General features: G+C 38.8%; 1 protein-coding gene across 1 annotated transcript; it reads left to right on the forward strand.

The window, feature by feature from the left end:
• Positions 1-10,709: 10,709 nt before the first annotated feature.
• Positions 10,710-15,234, forward strand: SGO1 (shugoshin 1; the record flags this gene model as incomplete). Its single annotated transcript, XM_080340690.1, has 8 exons — positions 10,710-10,845; positions 10,928-11,124; positions 11,474-11,578; positions 12,184-12,248; positions 12,408-12,559; positions 13,143-13,997; positions 14,571-14,742; positions 14,982-15,234. The coding sequence occupies 8 exons, from the start codon at positions 10,710-10,712 to the stop codon at positions 15,121-15,123; spliced, it is 1,824 nt and encodes a 607-aa protein (XP_080196816.1). The 3' UTR covers positions 15,124-15,234.
• Positions 15,235-16,226: the final 992 nt, after the last annotated feature.

A 16,226-nucleotide genomic window follows, 5' to 3' on the forward strand; every position in this document is an offset into this window, starting at 1 on the left:
CTTCTATCTGTCTAATCTTAAGCTCCACACCCCTAGTGCTGTGGCTTCTCTCTTATTCAATAACCCTGGTTGCCAAACATATCTGTCAACAGCTGGATCACTGGGACAACCAGCTTCTTCTGGCACATAGGGTCACCACCCAGAAAAGAGCTATTTGGCTGGAGCTCACACAAGAGAGTCTTTTCCCAGTAAATGAGATCTGACAAGTCTGAAGAATATATTGAAAGTGTAAGACTTTATTCATATACTACTCAGAACAACGCCTCAAAATTATCTATCCAACTCCATATGTAATGAAGGAATTCAGTGCAAACAAACACAAAATAATGAGAGGAAAAAACACCACACATACAAAAACTCAAAAAAATACACACACTCCCCATAGTAACTTCTGATCACTGAGTATCATGATGGCAGAGACAGCTCTAAATTCCCTGAGTTTTTTGTTACAGTGTGCATAGTAAATACATTGTGGAACAAGAATGAATAGGTACTTCTACTGTGGACACCTCTTTAAATAGTGTGCCATGCATATGGATAGAAAAGAAAAAAATTGTGAGGCAAAGTTGCTGAGAGTTCTCTGTCCTCAGCAGAGTATAGAGAAGGTGTTTACAGTTTGGTATACTCTCCTTTTTTTCCTCCAAGAATGCTGTGTTCTCTACACCACAAACAGATTAGATGCCCTTCTGGATTTTAAGAAGAATATTTAAAAGAGAGATACAAAAATGGCATAGATTTAAAATATTAGCAGTACAATAAAAAAATACACTGTGTAAGCTGTTAATAAGCTTAGTATTAACAGCATGCATTATTTGTACCAAGAGTGACAGCTATTGCTTCATCCTTTCAGGTTTGCACATATATTACCAAATATTCACGCACTGTATTCCCAAATATAACACACTGTATTCCCATTTTATTCCAGCAAAAGGAGACAGCCTTTGCTTCAGGCAGTAAGTCCTTAACTTCTCCTGTGCTAGAGTAATTAAAAGCAAAGCTATAAAACTTCTAATTCCTTCAAAGATTTATTGAAATCCCACAATTTTTTTATTATCTTTCTCCAATGCACTATTTATAAATCCTGCCTTTGAGACCTTTTATGCAAGCTATTTGTAAAGCACATTCAATTTGCAGAGTAATCTGGCTCCACCAAGTGACGATTGCTGTGATTGCTGGTCTACATCTGGACCTAACACAAATGGGTACTAAATATTAAACTGATTTGGTAGTATTGGGATTTTGTTGGAGAGCTTTAAACTTCAGTAATTCATATTTTGAATACATTATTTTGTTGTAATGCAGATGATAACTGTAAACACCAAAGCATTTTAAGGAGCTTGTTTGCCCTACTTCTCATGGATCATGCTGAAATTTTGTCTTACTATTAGTAATTCCAGCATTAACACGTCTGAGAATAATTGTAGTAAGGTGTAACGGAGGCACGAGAGCAAGTTATTTCCCTTATATCCATTCCACAGCTTCCAGATGCTGTGCAGTAGATAACTAAAGAAAATCTGTTGGAATGTTGATATGTTTAAAATATCATTGTTAGTCAGCTGTACATTTTACCATAAACAGTAGGATTTCCTTCACCATCATTGATACTTTTCAGTTTTGTTAAGAAGACTATGAAAAGACTAAGCAAACTGTCTTTTGTTAGAGTTCTACTTCAATGAGATATTAGCAGAGAAAGCAATAAAATGGGTCAGCAGCTATTAGAAACTATCATAAACCCATGCACATAGAGAGGGATGTGCACACACACACACACAGGGCATACAGCCTATCAGATATTAAGTTAAAGTCTTTGACATTATAGTGTTCTCTGCCACTGTCCCTAGCCATAGAGGAGCAGATGGGCTATACAATAACACAGACACAGTTCGTTTTACTTGTGTGTTCTCAGTTACATGTTCTGTTCCTTTAAAAAGGCTGGAAGAGAAGGAAGCCCGCTCCAGACAATGGGAAATAACTAAGCACGTTCAAGGGAGACAAAGGTCAGAGGAACCACAAGAAGGAACAGACAGGTTCGCAACAAAGAACAGCCTGGCTCCAGAAAGGCTGAAAATAACTTCCCAAACAGGACTAGCCAGAGATTGTGGGCACCCAGCAACTGGGATCCAGGATCTGCAAAATGATGGCAAGCAAGAAGAGAACAGTGCATAAATTTCATTTCTCTTCTGTCACCTCAAGATGCCTTAGGTTTTCCTTATATACAAAAAAGTAGAAATGCAACTTTTTATTTAAATTAAGTGTCTTCTTTTTAGTTTAGCTTTTTTTTTTTTTGGTCTTTTGGGGAGCTCATTATAAGATGAAAGTCTGAGGCATTTCCACATCAAAGCCATACTCCACTCTGCATCTTGTCACAGGAGGGAATGGACAACCTTGCAGACCAATAGAAGCTGCTAGTGTCCTAGATCATGGTGTTATTCTGAGGAAGGGCAGGGGGTTGTGAATAAAATAACAGGGAAAAATCACCTTTGGATCTAAATGGATTCCTTTTGAAGAACATAGAATCATTCCTGAGTTGGAAGGGACAGACAAGGATCGAGTCCAATGGTGCTTCTTAAAGACAGATTTTTGCACAGATTCTTTGCCATCTTGTGTTAATCTGTCACTGTATATAAAGTAAAAAAAATCTTTTTTCCCCAGATTTTAGACCAGGATTCTGTCCTTAGCATTGTGCGACTTTATTCCTTCAGAGTTATAGACTCCATATGATTTATTGACTTAAGTATCAATTAGTGCAAAAAGCAGTCCTTGGAATCCTGAACTATTAGTGTTAGTGTTGTTGTCTCTAACAAACACTGGCAACACCAAATTCCACTCTAGGGTTAAAATCATATTTACCACAAACTGTAAACTGACTGTCCAGCAAACAGCAACTTAATCAGAGTAAATTGTGGGAGTGAAAGGCTGCAACACTGGACACTATAGTACAGTTGAAAAGCAAGATAATAATAAAAGTCAGAGAGCCACAGAGAACCAGTAGAGAAAAGTGTAAAGATAGCAGAGCTTGAATTCTGCCACTGTTTCGCTTTTCTGTCAGTCAAAAATCTTGTCATGTTTGAAGTTCATATCATCAGCAATTCAGTTGCCTTTCCATATCTCTTTAGCACTGCCATGCCACTTACAGCTTTCGCTGGTGACAGATTTGCTTCAACTGTTCAAATAAACACCATAATTTTAGTGGCAGGCTAAGCTATGGAAACAAAACAACCCCAACTCTTATAAGTCATTTTAATGTCAAACATTACAATGTCTATCTGGCCATACCATTACTACTTTTGTTGATCCTCAGGAATGCTGGTCTTTCAAGTCCCTCACTTCTTAGAAAGAAGGGCAGCCTTAGCGTGGGCTGAGATACATTATCAACAGGGGCACCAAATAATGGTTGGGGTGTATTGCTTTGTTATAGCACTGGCCGCTCTTTGCTTCTGTTTTCTGTCTGGTACTACCTACAGCATTTCGCACAAAGTGTTTAAGTAATACAATGACCCTGCTTATTTTAACATGGGCAGGGTACCGAGAGCAGAACCAAATAACTACTCCTGGGTAATGATGTCTACTTCTTTGTATATCCTTGGTTGTAAATTACACCCTATCTTCTCTCCATTGTTCTCTGTGGTAGACTGAAGTCATTAAAAAGTGTTTGCACTGGACCTGTTGTGAGAGAACAAAGTGTCAATCTATATCTATGTCTTCTACCCATGAACAATGATTAGCTCTTTGAAAGTCATTCACCCATGACCCAAACCTCTGAGAGCTGACTGCAGCAATCCAACCCCAGCAGGATGGAAAATTGCTTTTCCACACTTCATAAAAATCCTCCTTAACTGAATACTCTGATATAGAAGCAAAGCTAGTTGCCCAGATGTTTTATCCCTGCCCAATGCCGATGTGCATGCAGAATGCTGCTATTAATCTCTTCTGTCCTTCACTGTGTTTTACCAGTGGCTTTAGGAGCTAGTACGGATTGTACAGTACCTACTGCTATAAGGCCTCAAATAAATAATTGTATTTAACTTGTACATATAGTCACATTTAAAGAGAAAGGTAAATGAAACGAGATCAGTTCTAATCCCAGGTTTGCCCATATAAACCAAGACCCTCCCCACTAACATCACAGTACCTATAGAAAAGGTATATAGAAGCAGGAAGCTGGTGGCACTCTGCTCCACCAAGATCCAGGGTTTCTGTATGTATCAATATTTGCTTAACATTTACCTCTCAGATTATGACACGTGTATTAGTATTAAAAAGAAAGCACTACACTAGTATGAATTAGTTTCTTTCCATTATGTCAGATAGTATCATCATCACAATCAAGATCCACTATGCAGATAAGAGAGCACATTTTTGCCACTGTTACACCAGTGTGTCTCTGAGCTATTTATTCATCAGGAAAATATGGGTGCTACTTAGTGGAATACCACATATTTATACAAACACCATAAGGAAAAAAAAAAAATAAATATATATATATATATATATAAAAAAGTAAATATTCCATTCAGCAGTTACACAAACCTTAAAAACAGCAACCAAAAAAAAAGTTTCCTTACTTAAAACTACCTGGAAACCCAGAACCAGTGAAAAGTCTCATTTCAATAATCTGAGACAAGGGTTGATATGAGATTTGGGGATAGAAAATTTGAGGAGGAGCAAGCTGCTTCTGACTGCATGCTCTGTAACTGATGCATATTGGAGAAAGTCAGGGTTCCAGTCAACTGACAGATGGTATACTGAAATCAAGATACATACCCAATGGAAACACTGAGAAAATGTTAAACATTGATATACACTTCATTGACCCATGGTTCCTCCTTTGCTCATTACATCCACGTAGGTTCAAGATATCAGATTGGTATCGTTGTAATAGTGCCATGGGATCAAGACACCCTTGTGGGATTTGGGATTTGCCCTGGCACTGAAAGGGAAGATTTTGTGGCAACTCATACAAGTATATACCACAGTACTTATAATAAATCATGTCTATAGTGGAAGGGACAGCTGTATCTGACCCATGTAATAATAATTGCATATATTAATATTTTCCTCTCTGGAATTTCTCTCATTAACAGATACAGATACTTATTATTCCTTCACCTCCTTATTTATATTAAACTGATTAATAATTGGAAACATTTTAGAATATATATGTACATTAAAAAGACGCTGATACAATTAATGTAGGTATGTTGATTTATAGCTTATTAAGTTTAGCTTAATGAAACATATGTTGTCTCACACTTCAATTATCTCACGCTTGTTTTCCTCTTACATATATAGTTTTAGTTGTAAGTAGAACGAAGTATTTTTGAGAAAGGAAAATATAAAAATTGTAGTTAGAAAGTGGTTATGGATAACTTAGAATAGAGAATACACTACTAATAACATGTTCCAAAACACAAGTGGTCTGCATTTTAGCAGCTCATGGGTATAATCTGATAATTTTTTCTGAAATGTGAAAGAAATAGCACATATGGGCATACATAAAAAATAATGACACCTAAATAATGCTCACAGTTCTTTTTAGCTTTGCTCAAGGACAAACATTAATTGTATGGTTGTCAAAATCTTTTCAGGCCATTATTTCTAAAGGATTTTCAGCCAAACTTGGTCAAATTAGTACAAGACTTTTTTGCTGTGCCAGCTTCTTCAAAAAACATTTGCTGCTCTTTTTTTCTCAGGGAAGCAGTGGTTGCATCAGCATCTTACAGTCCCCACAGCTGTCACGTACCAAATATTCTTAAACTCCTGATATGACACTTCCAAGCTGATGATAGCTACACAAAACTGAGGAGAACTGAGCATTTTCAAGGCAGTTCACAAATGAGCAATATGATGGTCAAGGAGAATGATTCTATGATTCTATGGGTGTGCAAGTCATAAGAAACAAGAACAAAGCTGACTCAGCAAGCCATAGAAGCATAAATAATGTTCCCCAACCCCAAAGGTAAGGGAAAGCGTGACAGTCCTGTGTGCCACAAACACTTAACAATATTAATTAATTAGGTATTACACATAACAGTATATTTCTTCTTTGTCCTCACAGTATGCACTGCATCGCATACATTGTAGTTTATACCTCTGTATCTTCTTTTGATAGAAGTAGTGAAATATGAGTTCTATCTACAACCAGAACCTAACTGAGCTACTCTAACAGTTAAAACCAGATGGTATGAATATCATCACTGCAGTTGCCTGAAGTAGGGCTGGATATGCGGCAGCTGAAAAGATGGGCAGGGTATTTAAGCTGGGTATCTGGAGGCTACCTGCATGAACAAAAGCTTGCCACTGGTCACCATGGCATGGCTGCTCTTCAGTCCCCTACCGGTGATCACCAAAAATGAGTGAAAAAGTTGATACAGTGAGTCTAATAATCTGTCCCTACAGATCCATACAAATTTATCCCATTATTCAAATCAAAAGGAGTTTTTAAAATATTTTCCAGCAAGGACTGGATTATCGATACCTCTCATAAACGTCCACTAAAAAGTTAAAATTCTATTTATTTGAAGGCTTCAATATTGGTAGCAATAAAAGTAATTAATTAACATTCCATAGGATACTTCATATTCAATTGCCTGCTTAGTTGAGAAACACTACAACTTTCTAACTTTGAGCCCTTTACATAGACCAATAACAGAACACATTGGAGATCAGCATGTAACATCCCACTCAGACTTGAACTCTGACAAGAAGTATCTAGAATGTTCCCAGAATCACAGCTCTGATTCCTGTAATTTTCTGTAATCATATGAAGCAACTCTTTCCTTGTAATATAAGTCCATAAATCCAAGAAAAAATCTTTTAATACTCCAATGCTAGTCACCGCAGCAGCTGTTTTGCCACATAAGTACACCCGCTAGAAATAAACTAATTATCTACGGCACCTCTGGTGTCAATCACAGCATCAATCTTCATAGAGGAAAATGTGAAACTGCTTACAGCAAAGAGTCAGATGAGCTAGAAAATTTACTACTAGGAACCCCACATTATAAATAAAATAATACAGAGAGTGTAACCTGCAAATAACCTAACAGAAATACAACAGTCTTGAGATAAGAATTACGCAGAAATGAGCACACCTTGGTAAAAATGAAAATGCCATTATCAGGATATAGAAATTCAACTGTAATAACCAAAAGATAATCTTCAGAAAGATTCCAAAGTGTTTCTGAAAGAGGTGTAGCAGAATTGATAGGTAACATTAAATACAATAGAAAAAAAAAAAAAAAGAAGAGAGTTTTTTTAATCTTGATATAGGTATACTAAGGGGGAAAAAAAAAGTAAATAAGAGTAGCACTTAGATAACAATGTGGAAAGCATTCTTTTTCAATGAAAGCATGGTTCATTTATTCACAATAAGTTTATTCGTGTCAAGCAAATTAATGACTAATGGCTAAAAGAGTTTACTGGCATTGCTGGAAACTACCAATTGCTACTCAGCCAATGAAAAACACTTGCTAGCTTTAAGTGAGACAAAGTTTGTATGGAAATGTATCACTTTTGGTCAAAATATCCAGTGCTTAGTTGGAAAGAAAAAAAAAAAAAAAAAGAAGACAAAAAACCCACCAAAACAAAAAAACAGAAGTTGAGTTCAATTACGTAATTTCATCTACTGTTCAGAGTGAGCTGTTTGCAGGGGTTCAGATGAGGCTGTTAGCTGTTGTTGGGTGAAGTGTGCTCAATTATTGCATGTAAAACGGCAAGAGGCCTGTAAGAAGTGGATGTGAGGTTAATTGTGCAACATCAGAAAAACAGTGTTTCTACTGTGTGTGTAATTTTTAATACCCAGTACTTCCTTTTTTTTTTTTTTCCCTTCCCCTCCTCTGCCCCCCCACCAGACTCGTGGGATTTTTTGTTCAGTTTGGAAAGATTGTTTAGGGCCTGGAAGGACAGGTCGCTAGGTGTTTGGTAGGCTCAGCAAGCAGATAGGAAGAAGCAAATAGATGTAAAGATAAACTGAAATTGTGACGTTCTGGTTTTGTGTGACACTACTAACTAAGATGATCTAATGTGTTTAATTTGGTTATAACTTTTCATGCTGAACCCTAAAGAAATAGTAATTATTTTTTATGTAATCTCATGTCTCAAAAGGGAATCATTATACTGCATAACGAACTGTGTTTGCAGGGCAACTTATTTGCTGACAGGAAATACAACCCCAGCTTTAACAGTATCTGTTGATGAAGTAAGTTAAATTATATCTATTTACTGTAAAAACTACAAAAATGAGGCCAGCTATTCTGAGCTGGAAAAACAAGGACTACATAATCTTCCAAGCAGTGAGAAAGGATAAATGCATACACATCATGGACTATGGTTTCTGTCATGATCTAATTTTTCAAGTTTGTAATCAGCTTGCCATACCACGTCCAAACTGTAATGAATAAAATCAAGTGGGCAGGAGTAGCTGTTAGAAAAGAAAAAATGAAATAGCTACAAAATGCAAATTTCTCAGATACAAGAATACTATTTATTCTACTGCTCATAAGATATTGCTTAACTTATTTTTTTTAGTTCTCCCCTCACAAAGCAGCATTTAATCAGAGTTCAGCACTCTACGCTAAATATGCAGAGAGATTAGCATATACTAATCTGTTACAGTTGTTACAAAAGTGACACAATCAAAGAAAACACTCTTGGGGGTGTAGGGAGGTGAAGAGTGGCCTCAAGGCTGGCTCTCACAGGGGAGGCTTCCCTCAGGGCCAGGCCACGACCCAAACCTCAGCTCTGAGTCTCCAGCAGCCTGGTCACACTCAAACCTCACTAAGGGGCAGTTGCCATGAGATTCTGGAATGGTTTCTTTCACAAAATAAGTGTTTGAAGATACAAAATTTACAAACTCTGCAGATTTTGTAGTATTTTCATTTCAGGCTACCAACAACAGGAGTTGGGAGCACTCCACAAGAAGCATGCTCCAAGAAGAGCAGGAAAGGCTCATCTTGCTACTGCTGCAACAAGCAACTTTTGTAAGTAGAACATACAAGATTAATGATTTCTCTCCTCGCTTTGCTGTTTGAAAGAACAACCAGCTGTTGTTCTGCCTCGGGGTTTTTCCAGTATGGCAGCTGAGGTGCTGCAGGTGAAAAAAAAGGACACAAGGCGAGTGCCTGGGTGCAGAGGGCGAGTGGACGGCAGCCCCACTGCGGTCTGAGGGAGCCCTGGTGAGACCACATCTGGAATATTGTGTCCAGTTCTGGGCCCCTCAGTTCAAGAAGGACAGGGAACTGCTGGAGAGAGTCCAGCGCAGGGCAACAAAGATGATTAAGGGAGTGGAGCATCTCCCTTACGAGGAAAGGCTGAGGGAGCTGGGGCTCTTTAGTTTGGAGAAGAGGAGACTGAGGGGTGACCTTATTAATGTTTATAAATATATAAAGGGCGAGTGCCACGAGGATGAAGCCAGGCTCTTCTCAGTGGCAAACAATGATAGGACAAGAGGTAATGGGATCAAGCTGGAACACAAGAGGTTCCACTTAAATTTGAGAAAAAACTTCTCAGTAAGGGTGACAGAGCACTGGAACAGGCTGCCCAGGGGGGTTGTGGAGTCTCCTTCTGTGGAGACATTCAAGACCCACCTGGACATGTTCCTATGCGACCTCACCTAGGCGTTCCTGCTCCAGCAGGGGGATTGGACTAGATGATCTTTTGAGGTCCCTTCCAATCCCAAACATACTGTGATACTGTGACCGCTAATGGCCACTACCGCCCCCACCCGCTGCTCCTGGCTCAGGTGAAGCACCGCGTCTGACGGGGAGGGCGGAGCCTCCGGTGACGCACAGATGAGCGCGACGGCCGCAAAGTGACGTCACGCGGCGGTCCCACCAATGCGAGGGCGCGGCGTCGGTTTTTGAACGCCGGCGAGCGGTGTCAACCGTCCGGCCGCGCGCGGGGCCGCCCTGCTGTCCGCGGAGGCCGGTCGCGCGGGCAGCCATTGCTGCCGTTGTCAGGCAAGCCGGGACTCCATGGGAGGCGGGAGCCGCCTGCTGCCGGGGGCTGGCGGCTGCTGGGACGCGGGGGTGGCCGGGGGGGATCGCTATCCCCTGAGGAGCGGGCGGCTCTGTCCGTGCGTGGGAGGTGCCCGGCAGTGTGTACGCCTTTCTGAGGAGGTACGGCTGGTCGGTAGGGTGCTGCCGCGAGGGTCTTCCTTTAGTGTTCCACGCTTCTGGGACACCCCCCACGCCTTCCCAGTACCTCTGGTACCGTCCCAGTGCGGGTGCTGAAAGGCCTCGGCCTGGTCTTCGTCGCGGGCGCCGTTGTGTTTTGCAGTTGAAATAATGGGCAATAGTGACAGTGGCCATGTTGCAAAAGTTGTTTTGAAAATGGCCACCTCTGTGTGACTTTTGGTGTTTGTGTGAATGTTTGTTCTGTATGCATATGTTTTATATTTCCGTACGTGTATGTTTTATATATTGAGGGTGACAGAACGCTAGAACAGGCTGCCCAGGGGGGTTGTGGAGTCTCCTTCTCTGGAGACATTCAAAACCCACCTGGACATATTCCTGTGTAACCTCATCTGGGTGTTCCTGTCAGGGGGACTGGACTAGATGATCTTTTGAGGTCCCTTCCAATCCCTGACATCCTGTGATTCTGTGATTTAACTCAAAAGGCTATAAACTTTACTTGTTTTTTGGTTCCTGTTCTACTGTGCAACACCAGCTAAATCAGTTCTTCACCCTTTATATTTCTGAAGGTAGAAGATGGCAAAGTGCTTGAAAAAGCCCTTCAAAGACAGTCTGAATGACATAAAGGAACGAATGAAAGAGAAAAGAAGTCAGAAATGGACAAGATTGGGTAAAATTAGCCAGATCTCCACTGCAAAGTGCAAAATAGCAAGTAAGATGCTAAAATATCTTAATAGTTTTAATAATTATTTCTGGTTTTGACGCGAGTTGAAATACTCACTATTCTGTTGCAGGCAACAGCTCCATGCAAATGAAGAGCCTCCAAGCAAACAACAGAGCTCTAGCTCAGGCTTTGCAAGAAGAAAAGCTCAAGCTGAAGGATGCTCAGGATACCATTCTTCATCTAAGGAAAGAGTATCAAGATCTGATGGTTCGGATGTTTGACTTGCAAAAAAATCAAAGGTTCCAGCAAACACAGGAATTTGTTGAGGTATTTTTAATAATAAATTTATGATTTAGTGAAGCTGGATATCAGAATCTGCGTGAATCCATGGATGTTTATGATCTTAAATGTTTCATTAAATATTAGCTCAGTATATAGGACAAGTTGTTTATATTTTCACCTAATCTGGTCATCCGCTATTTTTTTTTCTGGCTACTCTTTCTTCTTTAATTAAAAACTGTCCTCTTTGGAGTTTTTTTTATCACAGGTGAAGATACATGACACAATTATCTTCAGGATTTAATCATCTTGTTCTACTGTTAAGAAGTTATTATATTGGTAGTTGATACTAGAGTATAACAATAACAATGTTATTTTCCTTCTTTTTTTCCCTTAGAATCAACTTTCAGCCTTGAATGTGATAATTTCAAAAGTTTCTCAGAATTTACTGGACTCAATTGATCTGCTTGGCCCAGTAAAGGATTTGTGTTCAATACATGTAGTAAGTACATTTTTCCTCTTGAGGGGCAGGAAAAATTGTCTTTACCTGCAATATGCTGTATGCTTACCAGGGGAAGTGACCATCCCTGGGGGTGTTTAAAAGATATGTAGATGTGGCACTTAGAGACATGGTTTAGTGGTGGGCTTGGCAGTGTTATGTTAGCAGTTGGACTCAATCTTAAAGGTCTTTTCCAACCTACATGATTCTATAATTTCTGCTAATTCTTATTCCTTCCAGCATAGATGCACTTAGTTCTTGAGATCTGAGCCTTATGACATGGGGTCCAGGCTGTGGGAGTGTGTAATAGGTTGTTAGTGGGATTGAAGCTCTACTATGAGGTGGTAGGGGCAGTCTGATTTTTCTATGGCTTTGTGTCTTGCACCCTGTGCTGTCCTCACAGTTCCTTCTGTCCACTATCTGATTGGGCTGGTGATTAATGTGCTGGCTTGCAGGGGTGGAGTATGTGAAATGCCTCAGCCAGCCAGAAAGAATAAGAGTCAAGGGCTTCTTTGGCCTTTCTGTGGGTAACTTGGCTGTTTAGAATTTGTATATGGTGCAAGTTTGTTTCAGCTATTTAGTCACAGTAAGATTTATTTTGTTGACAGAATGAGAGAGTGCTTTCTTCAGTTCTTGAAAATAGTTCCAGTGTCGTAGCACAAATACATTCAGTGTAAGTATCTTTTATTAATACCTATTTATATTTGAAAACTCTGTTACAGTAGGCTTGATTTTCTGACTAGAAAAAAGGAAGAAATCCACTGTAATGAAGCAGTGTGTTGTCAGAAAATATATTGCTATTCAGTAAGTACTGCCTTTGTATTTTCTCTAGAGGACCTCTGCAGTGTGCTGATGAAAATGATAAAATAGTTCCAAGTTGGATGGAGGCTGATAATGATAGAAATGAGCTGGCTCATACTGCGTCAGAGGCCTGTGAGGAATCTGACATCGTCACTTCCCTAGTCAAAATAGTTTCAGACAAAGGTAACTAAATCAAAGCCATCAGACATTGCTCTATTCTGAAACAGGAAAAAAATGTGAGTCCAAGTTTAAAATGTAATTGCTGCATTTGAAGTAACTGTCAAGTAATTTTCCACTTACTATCATAAAGGTTAGATAGCGTTGGCAACTGGTAAACTTACTGAATGAAGTTGCCTAGCAAAATGGGGGAGGAATTTGAAAATGCTTGTCTTCTGTACAGCTGCAATCTAGTTTTATTATCTGCCAAACAGGTCAACAGAGTAAAGTCATCTTTAGTCATGCTTTATAATTTATGAAATCAACAATTGCTAACAAAGCAAAATACTCAGAAAAATAAATGACCTGTATATAACCTTTCCAAACAGAACAGTTTAGAGCAAAATTATAAAGTAATGTACCTAACTGCTTTCTGTCTGGAAGCTGTATTAAATGGAACTTATCTTCATTGCCATGTACTGGTTTATACAAATCTGTGGAGAAAATTCTAAGAATAGTCTTAATTTTTGATAGGTTCAGAAGTTGTACATGACCTTTCCAGGCTGTTACTATTTAGCTTTAACATGACTTCTTCCCCTTCAATTACAAGGGCAAACATCTGATTTTCATCTGGACAACACAGGGGCAGAGCTGGAAAACGTTTCTTCAAGTGGAGAGGATGAATTTGGTAACGCACTACCAAAAGGTGTATCCACCAGGCGTCACTGTTCAAAGATGGGAAGTCACTATGATCTTTGCACTAGTGTCTTGGGCCATTCAGAAGCACCTGATTCAACAAGAAAGCTTTCTAAACAGGATGAAATTAGACTTAACGAAAGTCTAGAGAAGTGTACAGTGGAAAACATAAATTCAGATATTTCTCAGTTGAATGAAAACAAAGTAAGTTCAGAGCTGATATTGAGAAGGATAAATTCTGAAACTGTACAGTCTAACTTGGACAATAATTCTGATCTTAAACAACGTGAGTGTAAAAGCAGAGAAGACTCTCAAGTAAGGAAAGAGAAGCATAAGAAAGGAAAACTGGAATGGCGTAAAAATACTTCCAGACAAAGGCCCAAAAAAAGACAGAGTAAAGAGGCAACTAAAAAAAAGTTGGATTTCTTGGGTGGCTCCAGTGATGCTTATGACTTTCATTTTGAAGAGAGTGTCCATGTTACACCTTTTCGACAAAATAAGGTGAATGACACAGATACTAGCATGGATGACAGAGAAGACTTATCTGAATCTGATACCACTGAGTCGAGTGATACTGGAGAAGATTTAGACGACAGCCTCTATGAACCTTACAAGAGTAAATCGAAAAAAAGGAAAAGTTCAGAGGACAAGGAAGATACTTCACCAGTCCATGCAAGGCCAAGGTCTAAAAGATGTTTGGCACAGCGTGAGCAGAAACTCCATAATGAAAAAGAGACTGAAAGCAATAAGTCAAGTGACAAGTCTATTAGTAAGTGTAGAAAGTGTTTTGTATTTGGTTTAGTTTTATTGAGAGAGAACATTGTTTAAAGGATTTAACCTTTTTTTATTTTAGCTTTTTTAATAAAGAGAACACTTATAAAAATCATTAGATTAATTCTTCTGTCCACTTTATTTCCTCAGCAGAAATTGGATTTAAATATATGTTTTGTTTAAGAAATTGATCAACAATTAATTAATACTGTATTTTAGATGTGTTTAATGATGTATTAAAGCTGAGGAAAAAGAGGAGAACAAGATTATAAGCTGAGAGATACATGGAATAACAAATCATGCTTTACTTGGCACTGCTTAGTGTTAATTTATTTTTTCCAAATTGAAATCCTGCATATCACAGAATGTTAGGGATTTGAAGGGACCTTGAAAGATCATCTAGCCCAATCCCCCTGCCAGAGCAGGAACACCTTGATTCTTTTACCTACTCTTACTTAAGTGAAAAAATGAAGGTAATAGTTATAGCTGAGAGTTACTTAATATGTTTGATGACATAGTCTTTTAAGCTAGCTTGCCTGAATTGTCTTAAGTGTGCCTAATTTTCTAACAGGGCAGCCTTCTGAAACATCTCGTGTTCATCTTTGTGATGTTACCAATACTGCTTCATTGCTTCCCAGCACTGGGAATGCAACTGTTGTCCCAGAAGGTGAGGGACCACGATCTCCAAAACGCAAGCGAAGCTGTACTCTGGCTGTGAGCTATAAAGAACCAAGTATTGCAGGGTAGGTGTCTTCCTTTCCAGTTTGTTATAAAGTTCATGACATTACAACAAATACGGAGGAGTTAAGGTGATTGTTTAAATATTGGAAATAAGTTCTTAACAAAACATTGGGAGAGGTCTGATGTTAGTAATACAAAATAGTTAAGGTGAAATTGTACTTAATAGCTGAAAGTTGGTGTTTGAAGTGAGGCGGGGAACAAAACTCAATTTTGCCTTTTTTTTTTTTGTTGTTGTTTACAGGAAGCTCAGGAGAGGAGATCCATTTACAGATACAAATTTTCTGAATTCTCCAATTTTCAAGCAGAAAAAAGACGCCAAACGCCGTTCTGTTAAGAATCAATCTCTGTCAAAATACAATGAGAAATTTGTTGGTTGTCGTTGAGATTTCCAGTCATGATGGCAAAACCATGCTCACTCCATGAAAAAAGGAAATCTTTTATCCAGGAAGTTATTGTTGCACAATATCTTGCACAAGTATGTAGTTATTTCTGTGTGTCTAACATTAAGGATATAAATCAAGGGGTTTTAGTTTTAATCCAGTGACTTGTTTTTAATGATATAGAAGACACAAGACTACTTTATAACTAAGGTGATTCCATTCAGACTCTTGGGAAGAGTATATCAGAAATATCTGAAGGAAAAGATCGTGAATGTAATTTTGACTTGTACTCTGCTTCATCTTAGAGTGGCTGGCAAAGGCAAACTTGAGATACTTAAAGTCAATTTTTTTAATAAGCATGTTTGTAAATATCTTGTTTTTGTAATGGTTGTAGTTTCATATTGAAGCTCATAATAAACATCTTAGCATTCAGGCTGGTGCTCTTTCTGCAGTTTCTGTATTTGCTTCAAGGGCAGCAATCTCAGCAGTAGGTATACTGGCGAGCCAGTCTACTCCTTCCCCATCTTACCTGGCATAAGCATGGTTTAGAAGCAAGATTGCCAGTTATATTTTGAATATGTAGCTGGAGCTCTCAAAAGCAGCAGTTTTAGGGTTGGTTGGTACTGCTGTGAATCAGCTTACATTTGCTTTGTTTGTGTCTGGTTATCTGTGAAGGCTGGTGACAAGTGCTCTTGCTTTGGTGGAGTGTAAACTGCTATTATGGGACTTCACAACAACTTTGGCCTTGTTTTGCCAGATACTTTTACTAGAGGAAGATCTGCCAGATCTGAACTGGTACCACAACAGGCATGATGCTGAGAGCCAGTTATGAACTGTCTAGCAAGAATTCAAAGCACTTAATCTAGCTTTTCTTTATTTGAGAAACATGTAAAAAGTATTAAAGAGGAAAGCTACATTCAGAATCAATAATGTGAAATTACTTTTGTCTTGCAAGATGGCCTGCCTCACCTGACCCACTTCAATATGTGTAAGATCTTTCCCTTTCTGTAATAAAAATGTATAGCATTAATTACTGTTTTAATGGTAACTTCTTAGGCTACTCTCTCAACAGTAATAATAAAGGCTGCAGCTACTGAGGGAAAATG

This window comes from Nesoenas mayeri, assembly GCF_963082525.1.
Source record: "Nesoenas mayeri genome assembly, chromosome: 2".
In the NCBI taxonomy this organism is placed as follows: domain Eukaryota; kingdom Metazoa; phylum Chordata; class Aves; order Columbiformes; family Columbidae; genus Nesoenas; species Nesoenas mayeri.